The following is a 20894-nucleotide window of genomic DNA, read 5'->3' as shown; positions in this document are numbered from 1 at the left end:
CTGACACTATTTGATATTTACCATATCAGGAAAAAGTAAATTCTAAGAATAGTGTGCCTAGAAAATCGGAAATAAAAACAAAGACATGGGAAAAGTCAGAAAACTCTTCCTTTAAGAACAGCAGGTGAGTTATCTGAAGCATGATAGGATGAACTGGCCCGGCTCTGCACAACGTTAATGCTGCCGCTGCCACCCAAGGTGACCAGGGTGACTTGGCTGCGAGCGGGACAGTCAGGGCCAGCCCGGTGAAAGGTGTGTGAAACCTGAACATGCAGATATCAACCAGTTTCCATTTAAATAGTCCAAGTAGAGCAGGTATAGCTGGTAAAAACACTGTTTTTTCCTCTCTGATGCATAGATCAAGATGACAGTTCTGTCCCGACAGGTTAAAAACACCCAGATGCTCCAGAACCACCGTTACCAGGCACGAAAAAACCTGAGCAAGAAGCATTTGTTCCAGCTGCACGGACCCACCGGCACCTTCCCGGGCAGGGACGGAGCTGGCGCAGCTTTACCTTCCACATCCGCGCTCAGGTAGTTGCGCACTTCGCTCAAAATGAAGTTGATATCTTCCTCGGTTGGGATGGGGTGGGAGGTGACATCGGTCGGGCTGTCCGTGGTCCCCGCGATGGTCATCTTCTCCCACGGCAGGAAGAAGATCACCCGGCCGTCGCTGGTGGCCGGGTCCAGCAGGCCCATGTGGTCAGGGCTGGAATACACAAGGGTCGTGGTTCAAAAGAGCTCAGGCACCACCAGGGATTCTGCTCTTGCACGCCTTGTACCCCAGATAAACTATTAGGACCTTACCTTTGTTCTTAGGTCAAATGACTTGGAAAAAAAAAAAATTAAAAAAAATAAATCTGAGATATCACACATGGCTGTGACCTGACTTTAAAAGGTAGTCCCAGAAGTTTTGAGAAATAACGCCCTCGAATGTGATGCTCAGATATTGTTAATTTCCTAAGTGAGTTAGCAGACCACAACCTTAAATCGAGCAATCAGGCCTCTGGCATCTCACATCTCCATTCGCTCTTGGAAATCTTGCCCATTGGAATTTCAAATACAAACATTTGGAAATTTTAAAACAGTGATCACCTGAAACTCATTATGGAATCAATAACTGCTTTTAATCAAAAACCAGACAATAAGTTATATTATGGTACAAAGGAAAAGGCTGAAACAGAATGCACATTAAAATGGAAGAAATAAGAACAGAACCTTAGCTCTGTTTTGATGCATCTATGTAGATAAGAAGAAAAATTAAACATGAAATATTATTAACCCACGTTATCAATTACCTGTGCCCCAAACAGAGTAAAGACATACAAAATCTTGATTACTTCTACAGCCTGGGCTCACAGAAAGGGCCGACGGTTAATAGCAGGAAGAAAAAGTAGAAAAAGCAAGAGAACAGCAGGATTGAAATGGTAAGAACGGCGAGGACATTGAAAGAGAAAATGTCCAAGGCCACGGCAGCCGCGGCACAAACGCCCACAGATCCCCCGAGGATTTGACCAAGAAATACATTCTGAATGCTCCCAGCTCTCACCACAGCATTCCTGAACCGGGAACCGTATTTTGAGGAAGAAAAGGCAAAATATATCACCTCCATCACGACTTACAGCCACTAACTGGATGCTAGTATTCAGAGACTTTTTTTTTTTTTTAATTTATTTATGCCAGTCCTACAAACAGAATGATTCAGTAAAACTGAGAAAAGCATTAGTTCTTTGTACAGGAAATTTTAACTTATGTATAAATGTTTCCTAGTATAATTTTAAAAAAATAAAACCCAAAACATGTATCCATATGTGCAAACCCAGTTATCCTTACCACTTATTAAATAGCTCTGCTGATATTTTAGAAAACAAAAAGCTTCTGTCAACACTTCCAAGTAAACAGCTTTTATACAGGAGAGCACTTAAGCTGCCCCTTTTTGTCGTCCATTTGTATTTAAAGGCAAGACGCTGAGTTTTAAAGTCCCTGTGGGAACACGTGCCGGCGGTTCAGCAGCCTCCAGGCTCTGCCCCGTTCCTGACAGCGCAGGAGGACCCGGGGTCTATGGAAGGGGACCCCAGGTGCACATTTAGGTGGTAAGAAGGACCAGAGGGGAATAATTCAATGGCCTCAGCTACCACCACAATAAGCTGCATGCAGACAAAGACCTGTTGGATGTGAATTACCTATTTAAGAGAGCCGCAAGCTGAATCACTGAATATTTCATTTTTAGGAAGTCTAAACTGCTCACTGAAGGGAAGTTTTCAATATCAGGAAAGGCTAGGAGAGAAGCTGAAAATTTCATATATAGCATGTATATTAGAACATTTTTTAGATGATATTTATAGACAGCTTAAGCCTACAGTCGGAGAAGTACAATTTAATAGGGGAAGTCAACACAGATTTGTGAAAGGTAAATCACGTCAGACAAATGATTACTTTTGAAAATGAAAAAGCTATTGATTTAGAGGCAGAGGAAACTAGAGATTTAATATATGGTATCAGAATATTCAGAAAACTTTAGACGTTTTCTCAAAAGTATGATTTTTTTTTTAATGTGATTTCATAAAACCTATTCAAAATAACGAAGAGAAAGAAGTAAAGACTTAAGCCTCAGTTTCACCACACCACCTATGGACTGAAGTGTTTTCAATTAGATTGCACAGCAAACAATAAGAAAGGATGAAACAGTTTTCCATATGCCAATTAATTTACTGAATTAATGACTACCGGCTATCCTGGGAAGCTCCCTCTCAATCTCCTATTGCTATGTTTGTTCCATCTTATAGAAATAATTGAAAAGCCACCAAAACAAATTTAAATTAAAGCGTTCCCATCAAAAACAGGCATCCTAATGCTCAAATATTGGCTGTGGTGGGACTCCAGAGGCATCTGACCAAAGCACTGACACATGCAGCTAAAGAGCAAATATGTGACTTTCCAGGGCAGAATTGAGGTTTAACAGCCACATTTACCTGGAATCTGGAATGCAGAGCACACAGGAAAATTCAAAAGAAGAAAAAAGACAGAAAACATCTGAAATTTGTCAGAAGGGAGGGAAAAAAGTATTGCATTCATGGGCAAATTTGGGGCAGGAAGCCTATCTGAACAAAAGGAGCCCAAACCCTCGCGTTTTAGCAGAGAACAGACTTCAACAATAGGGAGTGACAGGGATGAACGGCAGCTCCTAGAATAGCCATGCGTACACTAAAAATAGAATTAATGAGAGCAGGAATACTGGGACTATTAATGAAGAACACAAATGAGTAAGAAGCCCATGGGAGATGAATGCATTATGTTAACATTAGTTTTACAAAATCTTAACTGTTCATACGCAAAAACCTCCACCTGTTATAAAATTTTCATTTCCGCGAGTCCGGGCCAAAATTCTGCAAGACGTTTTCCACAAGGCAAGTGGACGCGGTGAAATAATCTCTGCTTGTTGAGGGTTACTCCGTGGCACCGGGAGAGGACTTGGTACAAGGGGGATTAAACCCCGGGAGCGGGTTCCACGCCGGGCAGTTCTCAGGCTGAGTTATCCCACTGCAAGGGAACCCGGCGCGGTTCCATCGTGTGGGCAGATACGATTTTACATGAAAAGCCAGGCCCACACGCTGACATACACCAGGGAACAACGAGAACGAGAATTCTCTATGTTTCCAATTCAAATCATTAGGTTATCACACAATAAATAAATTAGAGCCCTCATGTGCATGGAGCCATCTTCTACTTTGAGTTTCCAAAGTGACTCAAGGTTTTAAAACTTCCCGTGTTTTTGCTGTAGGGCCGTACAGTCAATCACACACGTGCTTCTCGTAGGACCTGAGGAAACCAGGATTACAGCCCGTTTCTCCACACTGCTGGTGCTTTAAAGCAGCTCTCAGGTCATTTTCCCATTTTACATGTGGAATGACACCAAAAGAAGAACAGATTGCAAGAGGGATTTATACAAGGGCAGAAGTGCCTTAATTTTACAGTGTATGGTCATGTCCTATTGGGACAGCTCTGGCAAAACCAACATGTTATACCCTGGAAATCTGAATTTCTATTCACAGAGGAGCGTGATGAAGATACAGAAGGTATTACTGCAAGTGCTCTGCACCGGCAGAACTGGGAGCAGTCTAGGAACAGGAATTTCCATTAGGATGCTAATGACTGCAGGAACAAAGGTAATATTTGAGCTTCAGCTGACAGGGCTTATGTGGGAGAAGGGGACTTGGTTTTGCAGCAGCAAATAAGCAGAGCGCGGTGTGGCAGCTGCCACACGCTCCGCGGGGGGGTACGGCCCTCGCACCACCACGGCCACGGGCTCGTGGCCACGGCAGCACCGCAATCCAGTCCTGGCGCTTTGAACTACTTCTCATGTTGCCCATGCATTGTATTTACTGGGAGTGGAGTCATAATGTGGCAGAGCACAGAGTTTGATATCTAACAGGAGAAGCGTTTCTGTATGAAGGCTGCAGCCTCTCTGGAAGGTTTTCTGTGCATCTTGTTTTCTTAAGGGAGGTGAATAACCAGTCAGCACGCTCCACTCAAACTCCTTATTACAAAAAGGCACCTTCACAAGTCTGTTGTAAATGCTCTGCGTGAACACCCTTCTGCTTCAGCAGCAGTTCTGCCTTGGTGACTTTCAACTAAGAACTACAAGACTTCAGTCTTTTCTGAAGATCTGAAATTGTTCTTCTAATCGGCATGGTGCCAGAATCCTCTTAAAAAACAATAAATAAATTATGCATTCAAAACTACCGTAAAACCCACAAATGCATCTCTGCAAGCTTATTTATTACACACATCAGTAGATTGTTACAAACGGTCTAGGCTTTGAGTATCGTTACCTGTAATAACCAGGCATGACAATGTGCACGCCTGCGCTGGGCTGACAGATGTTGGGCACCTCCTGATCATCCATTTTGCGCACCGAGTCTGTGAAAGGTCCCGTAGCATTGATAACACATTTGGCTTTGACATCAAATTCCTGCCCTGTGAAAGAAAACAGCATCAATCACATACACCATTTGTTTTCCTGCTCACTGACACTCTCTATTATGAATCTTTCTCTGAACTTAACCTACTGTAAAGTATATCGTGCTTGTCTGAACAGAACGGCTGGAATGATTTTTGAAAATTAACAAAGTTTTAATGTAACACCAAATTTGAAAGAAAATGTTTTACAGTAAAATTCAATCTTATCTGTAAAGGCAGAGGAAGGTGGAGCAGGTAGGAGTTCAGCTGAAAGCTGCCTCTCAAACGAGAGAGATTTCAGCGTCAACCCATAGACTTGGTAAATGGGATTATTACTGTACAGCACGTAGCATTTTACAATATCATCTTTGCTTGACAGAAGGGTTTGGATGTAAAGCTTAGTCTACTCTGCCAAAACACTAGGATTTGAGTGAAAAACCTGACAGAAGTTAAAGCTGATTGACACTAATGGTATGCCACCGCGCTCTGGGAAGATGGCTCCTTTCTCGGTTCATTGATGTTTACAACCGGCAGCGTTCCCCGCTCCTCCCTCCTTCGTTATTTCGGTGTTTCTTTAACAGAGAGAGAACACTCTCCTCAAGGGCTCTGCTTTCTGGTCAATTGCAGCACAGGGAAGCCCACTGCAAAAAGTCATCGCTCCCGCCCGCCGAGTGGGGTGCTGGACCCACGGCATCGCTCCTGCCTGCCAAATGGGGTGCTGGACCCACGGCATCGCTCCTGCCTGCCAAATGGGGTGCTGGACCCACGGGCATTGCTCCTGCCCACCGAGCGGGGTGCTGGACCCACGGGCATCGCTCCCACCTGCCAAGCGGGGTGCTGGACCCATGGGCATTGCTCCCACCTGCCAAATGGGGTGCTGGACCCACAGCATCGCTCCTGCCCGCCGAGCGGGGTGCTGGACCCACGGGCATCGCTCCCACCTGCCAAGTGGGGTGCTGGACCCACGGGCATCGCTCCCACCTGCCAAGCGGGGTGCTGGACCCACGGGCATTGCTCCTGCCCACCGAGCGGGGTGCTGGACCCACGGGCATTTCTCCCACCTGCCAAATGGGGTGCTGGACCCAAGACATCGCCCCTGCCCGCCGAGCAGGGTGCTGGACCCAACCAAGGGCATCGCTCCCACCTGCCAAATGGGGTGCTGGACCCACGGGCATTTCTCCCACCTGCCAAGCGGGGTGCTGGACCCACGGCATCGCTCCCACCTGCCAAATGGGGTGCTGGACCCACGGGCATTGCTCCCACCTGCCAAGCGGGGTGCTGGACCCACGGCATCGCTCCCACCTGCCAAATGGGGTGCTGGACCCACGGCATCGCCCCTGCCCGCCGAGCGGGGTGCTGGACCGAGGGGCACGAGGTGCATCGCCACTCGGCGGGCGGGAGCCTGCCCGGGGTGCCGGGGAGGGGACCCACCTGTGAGGACGTCCCTGCAGCGCACCCCGCAGACGCGCTCCTTCCCGCCGGCCGGCTCTGTCGTCTTGAGCAGGCGCAGCACTTCAGCGTAATTGGCGGTGGCAGCCCCGTACCTGGCAGCAGTGAGGGCGATGGCGAGGTTCATCCGTGCGTCGTTGTGCTGTCCTGCAGCGGGGACGGGACCGGGGGAAGGACACCAGTCACCTCCAGCCACAGACTTGTGCTATGGAAGTGTGTCAGAACCGATCTGTCACATCTGTCCCTGTCACATTGAATAGGCGTGATGGCTGCTCGCGCCTAACGAGCGTTATTTAAAGACGCAGGGAGAGCTGTGCTGCGCACCCGCACGGGCCTCCCCGCCACCCCGGGCTGCACGAGGTGCCACAGCCTCTGCACGTTACAAAACCAAGAATTAGCACTCGTTCTCCTCCAATTTAGGAGCAGGCAAATCACTTTTTTCTTTACCTTTTCCTGTGCAATCCTGCTGTAATTCTGTAACTGTATCTAAGTATTCGTTTGACAGTCCAAGCAACATTAACCAGCAATTCCTATTAGCCAGAGTACCACACAACATGCAGCATCCAAGAAACCACCTTTCGGCAACTGTGCCAAATTATCAGCTTTCTAGAACTGTTTTTTTTCTTGTATATGCATTTTAACTTCCCAACATACAACGTAAGAGCATCAAAAAAAGAGAAATAAGAAGACAAGAATTAATGAAGGATTCTTAACATATATCATTAAAGATTTATTACTGAAATTCCCTCGTTAAAGAAAACCAAGAGAGAGGCAGAGGGATCATGAGGGGAAGATGATTAATTACTTTGAAATACCGGCTTCACCTGAGACTTTTCCTATTTATTATTGCCACTGAAGTTAAAGTCCTGGATGCTGGCTGAAAAGAATTACTATACATCGAAGGGGCCAGGCTCGGTGTGTCCTGAATAATTAATTTACAAGAGGACTAAACTTCCTGAGGTACGGTTCACTTCCCCATGTGTTTGGACCCCTTCTATCACAGGTAATACTGATAAAGTGATAAATTTGTAATAGATATTGTACTTGATTTATGTTGCCAGCATTCCCAACATTTAGTATAAATGGTTTATGTAAAGTCTGGTCCTTCTGATTCTGCCTGTGCAATCTCAAACCACTGCGCAAATAATCTGTTCCCAGCTAAAAGGGCAAAGTTATAAAGATGGGATCAATGGCCTCGCAGGCACCACCTCCCCTCCCCAAACTTCTCATTCTAACACAGCCCAGATGATGCAGCGCAATCAGTCTTCAGCTAAAAGAAAAAAAAAAAGCTACACGAAGCGTACAGAAACAGTAAGATGATAAAGCACCGATGAAGAAACAAACAGTAACTCCAATTCAAGTAAGCAAACAATGCCCAGAATAAACTGCAGAAAAGAACAGCAAAACAACTGAGCAAGATGTCAAGAAAAGTTGGGGATGCTCCATCACACAGGATGCACAAGGCTAAACAACCATCTGTCAGAAGTGGCAGGCAAATCATTACATAAACGCATCAACATTTCTGCCCCAGTAGTGTCAGGGAACGGATAAAATGACCTTAGAGGTCCACCTCCAACCTTAGCGTCTTAACGCAGGGTTGAGAGAACGTACATCTCGTATCTAGAGGGAGCACTAGACAAAAAAAAAGACAAAGAACAGCAACAAGCTGCATGACAGTTGCTGCCTCTATGTAAAGCAGAATGCAGCACATATTCCAGAGTAACCCAGGGAACGCTCCTCGGGCCCAAAGCCGGCGGCTGTCAGAGCGTGGGGTTCTGCAGACACCCCTCTTTGCCATCAGTGTGGGGTTCTGCAGACACCCCTCTTTGCCATCAGTGTGGGGTTCTGCAGACACCCCTCTTTGCCATCAGTGTGGGGTTCTGCAGACGCCCCTCTTTGCCGTCAGAGTGGGGTTCTGCAGACACCCCTCTTTGCTGTCAGAGTGGGGTTCTGCAGACACCCCTCTTTGCTGTCAGAGTGGGGTTCTGCAGACACCCCTCTTTGCTGTCAGAGTGGGGTTCTGCAGACACCCCTCTTTGCCGTCAGAGTGGGGTTCTGCAGACACCCCTCTTTGCTGTCAGACACGTGGGGTTCTGCAGACGCCCCTCTTTGCCGTCAGAGTGGGGTTCTGCAGACACCCCTCTTTGCTGTCAGACACGTGGGGTTCTGCAGACACCCCTCTTTGCTGTCAGACACGTGGGGTTCTGCAGACACCCCTCTTTGCCGTCAGTGTGGGGTTCTGCAGACACCCCTCTTTGCCATCAGTGTGGGGTTCTGCAGACACCCCTCTTTGCTGTCAGACACGTGGGGTTCTGCAGACACCCCTCTTTGCCATCAGTGTGGGGTTCTGCAGACGCCCCTCTTTGCCGTCAGACACGTGGGGTTCTGCAGACACCCCTCTTTGCTGTCAGACACGTGGGGTTCTGCAGACACCCCTCTTTGCTGTCAGAGCGTGGGGTTCTGCAGACACCCCTCTTTGCCGTCAGACACGTGGGGTTCTGCAGACACCCCTCTTTGCTGTCAGACACGTGGGGTTCTGCAGACGCCCCTCTTTGCTGTCAGAGTGGGGTTCTGCAGACACCCCTCTTTGCTGTCAGACACGTGGGGTTCTGCAGACGCCCCTCTTTGCTGTCAGAGTGGGGTTCTGCAGACACCCCTCTTTGCTGTCAGTGTGGGGTTCTGCAGACACCCCTCTTTGCTGTCAGAGTGGGGTTCTGCAGACACCCCTCTTTGCCATCAGTGTGGGGTTCTGCAGACACCCCTCTTTGCTGTCAGACACGTGGGGTTCTGCAGACACCCCTCTTTGCCGTCAGACACGTGGGGTTCTGCAGACGCCCCTCTTTGCCGTCAGACACGTGGGGTTCTGCAGACACCCCTCTTTGCTGTCAGACACGTGGGGTTCTGCAGACACCCCTCTTTGCTGTCAGAGCGTGGGGTTCTGCAGACACCCCTCTTTGCCGTCAGACACGTGGGGTTCTGCAGACACCCCTCTTTGCCGTCAGACACGTGGGGTTCTGCAGACGCCCCTCTTTGCTGTCAGAGTGGGGTTCTGCAGACACCCCTCTTTGCTGTCAGTGTGGGGTTCTGCAGACACCCCTCTTTGCCGTCAGAGTGGGGTTCTGCAGACACCCCTCTTTGCCATCAGTGTGGGGTTCTGCAGACACCCCTCTTTGCTGTCAGACACGTGGGGTTCTGCAGACACCCCTCTTTGCCGTCAGACACGTGGGGTTCTGCAGACGCCCCTCTTTGCTGTCAGAGTGGGGTTCTGCAGACACCCCTCTTTGCTGTCAGTGTGGGGTTCTGCAGACACCCCTCTTTGCTGTCAGAGTGGGGTTCTGCAGACACCCCTCTTTGCCGTCAGACACGTGGGGTTCTGCAGACACCCCTCTTTGCCGTCAGTGTGGGGTTCTGCAGACACCCCTCTTTGCCGTCAGACACGTGGGGTTCTGCAGACACCCCTCTTTGCTGTCAGACACGTGGGGTTCTGCAGACACCCCTCTTTGCCATCAGAGTGGGGTTCTGCAGACACCCCTCTTTGCTGTCAGACACGTGGGGTTCTGCAGACACCCCTCTTTGCAGAGGGGTGCGATACAGGGATGCCTGAGCCACGGGACACCGCAAGGAACTCAGCACAAATAGAAACACCCTCCAAGCGCCCTCCATGTACGAATGGAACCCTGAAGTTCTCCTTTTCGTGCAGTGGGATTTATTCTTTTAGAGCAGAAGGACCCCTGGACTAAAAGGGTCTCCCCAGCTGCTTTTTGATCCTCCATGGATTTGCTGTTTCCACCAGTGCACCCGGCGGTACCGACACAAACGGGTTTGCTGTGGGTTCCGCAGGCTGTGGACTCCGCGCAGGGCAGCAGATGTGCAGTGCCAGCCCACGGTCCCTTTGCTCTGTGGCAGATCTTACTGCTTACATCTTGCAAGCCTGCCCCTTCCCAGTTTTGTGACTTAACTGTCCAGAACAAAACTAATCCAGATAATCCAATCAGCAGAATAAACAGGTGTAATTTCTAAAAAGAACAAACACCTAAGTAACAATTGCTTATTAAGCCCCAAATCCAAGAGCCTCTCAGCATTTGTTGCAACTCCTAACGCTCACAATGTGAGTGAGCTAAGGGTATGCTGAGCGCGTTTCAGGATCTGGGCTACTGTGCTCGAGACAACGTTTTCACGCTTCCTCTGAAACTCTCATCCATTTTCCCCTCATCATTATTCTGATGCAAGAAAGCCCTTGCTATTACTCAATTTTCAGCTGTCCAAAAGGAACTGTGAGTGCCGCTGTAATGTATTTGCAGGAAGAGGACTGGGAAATAACCAGTTCCTGATTAACTACACATCCAGAAAAACCCACTGGCTTCAGATTGATGTGATCTACAGCGTGGAGTCCTTGAGTATAAACAGCAGAGATCTGCAGAGGTCTAGATTTGAAAGAAATGAAGAGTGACTTACCAGCTCAGAAATTTATCATCTGTGGAGAATAATACTGCAACAGTTTGGTAGAGATGGGGTCACAGTCCAATAGTTTTCATACTCAGGAACGGCTTTTTTTCTTTTTTTCAAACCCTCCAACTCACATGTGCACATTTTCCCCCAGACAATTACATTACAATCCTGCACTTTATATGCAATTATCTTTTTTTTCCTTCGATGTCTGAAGAAGTGGTTGCTGTTCCTCCATGCTCAACCCCCATTCTAAAAGTACCATAGCTGGATGAATTGTTACTACAGCACTGTTCACAGTTGACAAAGCGTATTTTCTGCTGATTAAAGTAAAACTAGCTATTTGCGCATGTGCTACTTTGGAATCAGGAGTGATTATTCTTACACGCAGATTGGCACATGCCCTGGTACTTAGATGATCCTTGCCGTTCTGGAGAGAAATTAAAGGACAGCAAAGCAAAGATTCTGCATCTTTTTTGACTTTCCAGTTAAACATCATCCTCTCCATGTACGATTCGGAAATCCTCCAACCCCAAGTTAAAAGCCTCCAGGCTGAACTTCCTCCAGAAGAGCCGTGTAAAGCTTTATTGGCACGAGCACTATCCCCATGTGCAGAAGATGGCCAGGAAACCCACGGCACAGCTGTGTGACAAATGGCAAGGTGACCAAAACTTCTACGGGATGTCCTGGATCTCTTGCTTCAGAGAGCTCTGTCCTTCTCAGCAACCACTGCACTCCAAAGCACGACAAAGAAAATAATTAACCCCCTTATTGGAACAGGCAACCTCTCTAGGATACCACAAGTTTTTTCCAAATGTTATAAGCCAAAGAATTATTTTTTACAACAGAATGGCTAAGCCAAATTAACTGGGCAGTGTTTTCCATATAGTAACAATGGAGCGATACTTTGATTTTTGTTACGGGAAGTCAACCTTGCTTTTAACAAAACACTGGCTTAACTGTCTTTATGAAAATACCACTGAATCCTCTTTAAAAAAGCCCTCCTTATTCTTAGCAGGCATATTGCTGAAGACGTTTAGTGCGCGAAGAAAAAGTGTGTCCTGCATCATGTTAAGAGCAACAGTGATGCCATTTGGTTTATAATTTCTTTTTTGTGTAATTTAGGAAAATTCTATTTTCATTCCTTAGTAGCAAATGCTATATTTCTACAGAGATGAACAGACAATGCTTCCGTTGGCACTAAAAGAATCCTCCCACAGAGTGCACATAGTGTACATTCAATTTTATTTTTGTCTGCGCTGAGCCCCAGCCAGCAGTGGTAACAAAGCCCACAGACTGTAGAGGTTTGTTGGTGACTGACTCAGCCGAGTTGTGTGAAAACCGCCGTGTTGTTAAGGCACTCTGGTAGTTCTGGTCTGTTCTGTCCTGTGTCGCTGTCTGACACCTGTTACTTTTACACCAGCTCCTGATTCCTCCTCCGCTAAGATGAGCATCACACAGCAGCCAGTGGCTGCATTTTCTTTAAGAAGCCAGAAGCTCTTTTAATTCTCAGAGGGTAACTTTTGCTCACGTTAACCTTTTCCTGCTAAGAACACGCGCGTGGTTACCGAGCACACCTGCTGCATGACAGCTACCCGTGTAACACGCGCACGAGCGCTGCGGCAATTGCCCCAAATCCGCGCTGGCTCCTGCCGCAGCACCACGGCCGCGACGTGGGGTTTGCAAACTCCTGCCTCTAAAGAACAGGTCGGGCCCTGCAGCAGCCACGGAGCCGCCTCACCTTTTCTGCATTTACAGCCTCTGCTGATTAGACATATCTAGTTATTGCTGTGGAGGTCAGGTTTAATGGAGAGTTGGAAATTAGCCATGCAAGAAGCTATCTGACAGTCTTAATGAACTTTCTCGAGAGGGCAAATCTTTCCACAGAGCCACCTACCAGGCTTCTTCTGAAAGGAAAGATACATTAAAAGAAATATTTGAATGAGAGAACTAGGCCCACAGTATGGTGACAATTTTATATCCCTGTATAATGCGGCCATACAAATAAGTAGGTTTTTCGTTTGTTTGTTTTCTTTTAAAAAGCTGTAGGGATAAAAGCAAACAAATACTTGCAAATTACTCTCGCTTGCATGTTACTCGTTTACTAATACCAGGGAGCTCCACTTATTTAACTGGAATATTTAAGTACAACACAGGAGACAGCCCCTTGGACTTGGAACGTACCCAAAACCCATTCCCCAGCATCGAGACAGGGATATATCACCGGATCACCACGGCAATAACGCCCATTCCCCCCCAAAAGCACTGACAGCCTGAAAGTTTTTTCTGAAAGTATATTTCTGTACCTGTCCATTCTTGCAACGGCCTTGCACTAGATAATTGCATGTACATAGTAAAGAAAAGCAATGCATGAAAGCAAATTTATTTCATGTGCATGGAAGTTTTCTTGCTGTATGTGTAGATACAAACCTTACCAAAACCTTACCGAATTTAAGGCTGATGAGCAATAATTATACATCACTCTACATAATTAAGTTACCAGGACTGCCCGCATCCTCTAATTTTTAAGTGCTTAATTGCATGAACAGTTTTATTGCAAGCGTTAAACCAGGAACTCAACATCTGTTGTACATACGGAACCCGGTGACATCCACCCAAGTTCAGGCATTATGAATCAGCTGGAGTGACTCAAAATTGTTCCAGACTTCTTTGACAAAGGACCCCGCAAGTTCCTTTCCCCAAACATAAGCAGCGTAAGGTCAGAGGTAAACATCGAACTGGACTCGTGAGTCACAAGTCAGTAAAAACGCCCTCCGACCTGAACTATTTCTTGCTCTCTGAATCACATGAAACTGGAGTCAAAAATTTGCTGCAAACTAACAGACTTTCTAGGATACGTAGCATGCACGCACTTGTTCTTGGACTGCTTCAGAGGGAAGCGTTCTGACTCAATTACATCAGTTCCAGCCCACCCACGTATACCAGAGCAATATCACACCAGACTGCTAATGCTCACACAAATCATGTATCATCTGAATCCTGCTTTCCACTGTGTTATCTGCACTACTGAAATACAGCCCGAGCAGGTGGGAAGAATGATACACAGCTAAATACGCACTTTGCACTGGAAAAAACCACACGCCCCGCATTATTTTAGTTCTTTCAGATCTGCCCGAAGATGCAGATGTTTTCAGCCCTCACTCCATAGCAGCCACAATGGAAAGGAAAGCCTTGAGCTTGGCCTTCTCACCGCTGAAACCGAGTTTAAATAATCCAGTAGCAATCATTTTGATTAAGTTCTTGCTTCCTCCACTTAGCACCAGCTTAGATCACAAGCAATAAGCCTCCCTGTCCCTGTGAGCGATGCAGAGGTACCTCACCCCAGCTCTGAGGTTCTGCTCCTCGGGGCCGGGAAGGATTAAAGCCCATTTCCCACCAACAGCTGCGTTTACCAAAGCTCAGCACAGCCCAGAGCGCGGCAGAGACCACCCAGGCGGCAGCGTAACCACCTAAGCCAGGCTTAGGGAACTTCAGGTCAAGATTATTTTCATAAGGCAAGATTAAAGAAATGGAGGAACCTGTGACCAGATTGTATGCATGGATAAAAAAAACCCACAATCACAAAGCAGCTTAGGAAATGAAAGTATGATATATTCCAACTTACATACAGAGTTAAAAACAAATGAATAACACAAGCAAGAGACAGGAAGTTTGCAAAAGCTTTTTTAAAAATTTGAAAAATCACAATACCCTGAAAATATCTAATCATGTCTACTGCCAAGTTACAGCCGAGAAGATAGAACTCCTATCAAAACAGAGATACTAGAATACCAAACTAAGCCACAATATCCAGGCACATCAAGCAAGAGACAAATTTGGAATTACTGTTCTGTGCTACTGCTTTATAATGATGTTGTTTCCCACTTCTTTTGTATCAGCCTTCAGCTTGTCACCACAATCATATTGCACTGTCAGTGTCAGTAAACGCACAGTGTTAAAATGAAACTAAACATTGTCACTGCCAGTTTATGGGAACTGTGCGGAAACGTCAGGGTGAGCAGCTGTCACGGCAGGTCTGCAGCCGTGTCACCGTGCCAGAGACGTGGTGACGCCAACATGGCCATGTCACCGTGTCAGAGAGACCCGGTGATGTCAATTTTGCCATGCCACTACGCCAGAGATGTGGCAATATCAACATGGCCATGCTGCCACATGAGAGATGTGGCGATGTCAACATGGCCATGCCACCATGCCAGAGACCTGGTGATGTCAACGTGGCTGTGTCACCATGCCAGAGAGACCTGGTGATGTCAACATGGCTGTGTCACCATGCCAGAGAGACCTGGTGATGTCAATTTTGCCATGCCACTACGCCAGAGATGTGGCAATGCCAACATGGCCATGCCACCCCACCAGAGAGACACGTTGATGCCAACTTGGCCATGTCACTGCACCAGAAACGTGATGATGTCAACACAGCTCACTACGTACCCGCGTGGTGTCAGAGCTCCCACCAACAGCCTAAATTTGGGGCAAACTTCAGTCTGAGGCAAATTTTGCTTTGCACGCCACAGCGGTGATTTTCTAGGTCTAACTGAAGTAGCAATCGCCCTGCCAGCTCCGGTGCCGTGTGTTCAGTATGCAGGTCACCCAGCTGGGCTGCGGGAGCCAGTGGGGACCAGCCGGGAACAAGGAGCAGCAAGATGCACAGGCCTTCCATAATCTGTCTGCCTTCAACATATAGTCATACCTACAATATGGAACAGCGTACATATTAACTAATGACTGACTATTAAGTTCACATAAAACGCACCCGTATAAATTACGGCAGAGTTACATGCTTCGGCGGAGTCTCTGCCCTAAAAGCCACGACACGCTGGGGAACGCTCAGATGTTTGTGCCACAATGTGCAAATAACATCGTTTTGCTCAGGAATAATCTTAAATCTTTTAGGTAACATGATCTAAAGAATTATTCCCCGTTCACTTCTTAGGGGACACAAAAACCATCCTTTGCTTACGTGAGCATTAAAAAAAAAAAAAAAAAAAAAAAAAAAAAGGAAAAGAGAGAGGCACAGAATTCACTAGAATATTCATCATTTCCAACCTTAAACCCACAGCGTACAAACAGATGAATCCAGCAAGTCAGAGAGCAAAGCCAATTTAATCTGTGGCTCCCCTGAGGTAAATGTAGTTCACAGTCCTGCCCCCACCCCAACCTCAGCCATAATCCCCGCGTCCTGGAGGTAGGAAAGCACTGGAGTGAGGAAAATTCTGCAGCAGGATATAATGATCCAAAATGACAGGGACAATAATGACAATGAATTTCATGTCTCCCAGTCATGAGCTGGGGATGCTTGACTGGGCTGACTTACACAATTAAATTGTTACAGGTACAGCGGGAGCCGCAGTTATCACCCGCGCTTTTGGGAGGGATGCCCGGGGAGCAAAGGGCCGCTCCGGGGGCTGCTGCACCCTCTGACAGCCGCAAAACCGGGTTAAAGACACACCGAGCCGTTCCAGGCTATTGATTTTACCCCTTTGGAAAAGAGCTCCAGCAGATAACACACATTAGGAGAGCAAGCAGAGACCCAACGGGTCTTCTCTCATTTTGGAAGCGCCGTTTATATGAAAATTTCCCGTGTCTCCCCAGCAGCGCTGACACAAGGCCGGCCAGGACAAGCACGGTCGCTGCCCAGCTCAGCCCCAGCCCTCGCTGCCCCTGTTCTGCAGGATTTCACACACGACTGTTCCCGTGGACAAAGCGTATTGCAAAGCAAGGGACACGGAGCACGCAGCATTTCCAGGTTATACCGCGGTTAGTGTGCCTGCGAGGCTTCTCTCACCCGCCCGCCTTCAATCTTCCAACACCAAGAAATATGGTTAGCTGTGTTTCACCTACAGAGTCCTTCTAGTGACAAACTGTCAAAGAGTTTTTATACCCAGGGAAGGAAAAAAGTCGTACAGTTGTCTGCATCTGTAATAGGGTAATACCCCTATAACAGCTCAACATTCTCAAAATATTAATTTGTCAAATATGAATTATAAAGCTATAACATTTCATAATTCAGGACACACTCAAATACTAGGAAAAATAGCTATAAGAGCCTAAATAAAAAAAAGCATTTATTCCATTTTTGACAGCTTAATGAATGCCCTACTCTTTTGCATTGATTTTTGTGTGTGTGCATGTGTGCCCGGGAAGGATTTCTCAGGGGGTTTGCTGTAAACAAGGAAAGCTAAATCCTCTGCCAATGCTTCATTTTATACCTTTAAATAACCCCCATATTAAATATTTCAGGACATAATATATACAAAATATTGAGAATGCAAAAAAATAAAGAACAATTACTTATTCTGCAGCAAGTATACTGGAAATTTGTAGAACAAGATATTAAAACAATCAAATACCTTGATGTGGCAAAACAGTCACAGAAGCGGTCTATGTTGATTCCTGCTTTCAGAAAACAGCAGTAAATTCAGAGAGCAGGGTCAGCAAAGCCCTAAAATCTGAAATTCATGACTGATTCCAGAACACAAGCTTTCCTTACACACCTAAAGGCTCATCTTGCAAGGCAAATATGCTAACAAAAGCCTGCAAGCACCTAGAGATAGAAAAATAATGCATCTTAAAAAGATTCGTGCAACTTAGAATTTCTAAACACTTTAAACTGAAACATTCTGGTCGGTCGGATCTCTGCTTTAATGTTTTTTTTCCCTGGTTCTCAGCATAATGAGCTCTGTATAATTTAAATGGAGATTAATTCTTCCATTTAAAGAGGTTTAAAATAATTCTGCCTGCGATATGGATTCCTCAGCCCAGCCTCTCGTGGAGCCTCTTCTCCCGTTTTCCTTCAGCTACATAAGCAGAACTGACAGGTCGCTGCTCAGATCGCAGCCGCATCCTTCCCCCAAAATGTTGCCTCTTTGCTATTCAGGAGTATCCTAATACCAACAAACGCTAAATGAAGTCTGACATGTACCCCTAAGAAACAAACTTGTAAGTTGTGGCTTCAAAGGAAACCTTGAATAAATAGGACACATTGTGTACACCCAGGCTAACATCCAACATATGCTTGAGTTTCCCGATGCCGAGACAGAGCAAGAATAGCCCCTGGGAAAGGCTGCGATTTGCTGGTACTTCCAACATTTATCATGTACCAGGGTAGGGTTTTTTTTTCCCCCTGTATAAACAATTTTTTAAAATGTAATTAAGAAGATCGCAGCAACATTTCAGTACACATATTCATGAACAATGGCTTGTTCGACACTCCGTTAGTTTGATCAACAATTACAAAACAAAGAGCGTTCCTGGTCTTTCCTTTGCAAAAGAACATCGCCCACCACCCAGTCACGACTGGACAGGTGGTTCTATCAAATTAAAAAGTAACCTCCCTAATGAGTGTGCTTGATTCTTCCCTTTGGCGGTGGCGATCAGTGTGTCAGGCACGGAGATGCCGCTGCAGGTGCTATTAACAACTACATACGAAGTATGGTAGAGACAGGAATAGAGAAAAGCAAGAAAACCAGATAAAACTACATTTAACTGTGCATACAGAGGAAGTTAAGACACGCCATTCTTAAAAGGCCAATTTATTTATTCATTATTTAGAGAATTCAGAGAAGGGATGGGCCCACTTTAAGACACATATATGTATATATTTGCCATTATTTAATGCTCTATTTTATGACTAATCCTTCTGAAAGAACTAAAAGGTGTTTAATTCAACCTTATCATCCCCTTCTCTACTTCAATTCCCTTTCCTTTTTGTCCTCCATTCCTCCAGATTCAGGGCACGAAAGTATATCATTAAAATTCAAGGATAATAATTGACAAGATCGAAAGTGTACTTGCTGAAACATTATGACTCAAAACAAATATACTGTGGACAGAACACAGGTTAATTGATCACAATAAAATAATTAATGTGTCACAACACAGCATGAGCCCATCTACGCCATGGGCTGACCTACAGAGGAGTCACTGCAGACAACCTCGTTCTGGAATGTGGCATGTTAAGAACTGATTTAACATTTAGTTGGAAGTTTTTTTATTCTGGATCAGGTGTAGCTTCAAAGCACCCAAATATATATTAGGAACTCGCAAATTTGACACTTTAGTCCTTCAGAACCACTTTATTCTTCTAGTAAACTAAGGTTTGGTGGAGCTTTGAGAGGGTTTTTTTAAATTATTTTTTTCACTGCAAAACACCTTGTCTTTAAATTTTGCATAGAAATGTGGATAACTAGGCTGTAGTCTTACAAGAAAATGAAAATAAGGCCAGATATACTAGCATGAACAAGTAATTTCACTGGCAGCAAAATTTCAAGTCCATTTTTTGCCACGTCTCACCAAATGAGTCCCCAGCCATCTGATTTTTCGAAACTGAAATGAACCCAATCCTCTTCCTCCATTCGACTGCTCCTCAAGATTTGGTACGTTTCCCTTTTTTCTCTTGTGTGGGTTTGTTGCTGTTGCTGGGAACAAACCCATGGGAGGCAGCTCCATCCTTCAAAGTGCTGCACAGGTGTTTGCCATTAAAACACCACATGGCACCTTGGTGCTGAATTTTCATTTATTGCAGCACTGTTCAAAAACAATTAATTGCCCAAGAAACTCAAAGACTAATTCTAAGGCTACCTTGTAGGTGTATATCTCTGGAATGCTAGAGTACTAAACCGCTATGATACATCCAGCTACCTCTGTTTAATCAGAGAAAAACTTCTATAGATTAGAAATAGGTTTCAAGTTACAGTGCTCTTATGAGAAGTGTAATTACAGCTAAGAGAACCACTTCATTCGTCTTGCATGCTCCTGGGATCCCTTAAAACAGTCTAAGGGATAGATTATGTTAATGAAAAAAATAAATCTGAATTGCTTCTTTGTATGCTATTTACAGCAGCTCTTGTTACAGTACACAAAAAAAAATACCACATAATCCCATAACAAGTTTTGCTTCTAAATAACCTCTTAATTCTTCTAGAACTTAAAAACAGGAGAAGATGCAATCTCCATCAGACAGGTAAAAATCAAGTCCATCCATTAAATCTCCCCTTACTCCCAATTAAGAACCTACACATACCTATTCCTGCACATATATACCATTTATTTGCTTCATTCTGCTGTGCTCTGAGACAACTTGCAATTATCAACATGTGCTTTTGCCAGGATACTCAGACATACTCTGTGGGTCCAGTGTGTTTGGAGAGCCCCTCCTGCTCCCTCCCAGCCCCACAGCCCCTATCGATAAGCTGATGAGCCTGTAAACGCAGTTCTAAAAAGGGAAAAGAACCACCTCCATAATCAATGTGGTGTGAAGACCTTCCTGGCTGCCAAAAGGTCACAAACTACATCTTTGGGTAAAAACTAACTAGAATGGTACCACTCCTGAAGTAAATCAGTATTTCAGCTATTTATTCTTTGGAGGACTCCTCCAAGCCTGCAAGGAATGTATGGCTTCGGTCCTACCCTGAACACACTTGACATTTTGATATTACCAAGCAGGCCCCATTACCAAGAAAGTTTTACCAAAACCTTCTGTCTTGGAAGGGAAATGGAAGAGAAGCAGAGAAGGGAGAATAACAATCTAATTAAAAACACATCATGAAAGAGAGTAGAAGTCTGATGCAAAGAAAAAAAATATATATATTCCATCTTCTAGATATGCCAACACAACCAAGTGCATCAAGAAAGTGAGTATGATCGTACAGCCGGGTACTCCAACACAAGCAGTGAACCTTCCAGCACTTAGAACTTGCAGAAGTTCAGTATTTCTTAAATACTGAAGTTCTGACAGTTTGGGGATGTAACTTGCCCGAGATGAGCAAGTACTGAGATCCAGCAGTCTGGAGAAAACTCGAGACAGCTGCACATCAACACGCACGTGACTACTCCAGATAAGTTTCCAGGTAGTCATTCGTGACATAAGCCAACTCGCCGGTCCCCAATTTCAGTTCACGTTGCCCTGTGCGTCTGGAGAGACCGAAGGGCCAGAGGTGGGAACTCCTTTGGTGGCAGAGCCCCTGCAGCCACAGCCGTGCCAGGGACCTACTGCTGGACCTCCCACCAAACCGGGCAAA

General features: G+C 45.9%; 1 protein-coding gene across 3 annotated transcripts in view; it reads right to left on the bottom strand.

Annotated features, from left to right (window-relative positions):
* GPD2 (glycerol-3-phosphate dehydrogenase 2) overlaps nucleotides 1-20894 on the bottom strand; it is a 54987-nt gene that overhangs the window by 10976 nt on the left and 23117 nt on the right. For all 3 annotated transcript variants that reach the window (XM_065638039.1, XM_065638038.1, XM_065638040.1), the window contains exons 7-9: nucleotides 6391-6555; nucleotides 4833-4977; nucleotides 516-709 (exon numbers count right to left, since the gene is read on the bottom strand). In XM_065638039.1, the coding sequence (XP_065494111.1) occupies nucleotides 516-709; nucleotides 4833-4977; nucleotides 6391-6555 (504 nt within the window). The remainder of the gene's footprint in view (nucleotides 1-515; nucleotides 710-4832; nucleotides 4978-6390; nucleotides 6556-20894) is intronic.

The sequence above is a fragment of the Caloenas nicobarica genome, chromosome 6 (genome assembly GCF_036013445.1).
Source record: "Caloenas nicobarica isolate bCalNic1 chromosome 6, bCalNic1.hap1, whole genome shotgun sequence".
Lineage (NCBI taxonomy): Eukaryota > Metazoa > Chordata > Aves > Columbiformes > Columbidae > Caloenas > Caloenas nicobarica.
This window is presented reverse-complemented; position numbering and strand designations above follow the sequence as displayed.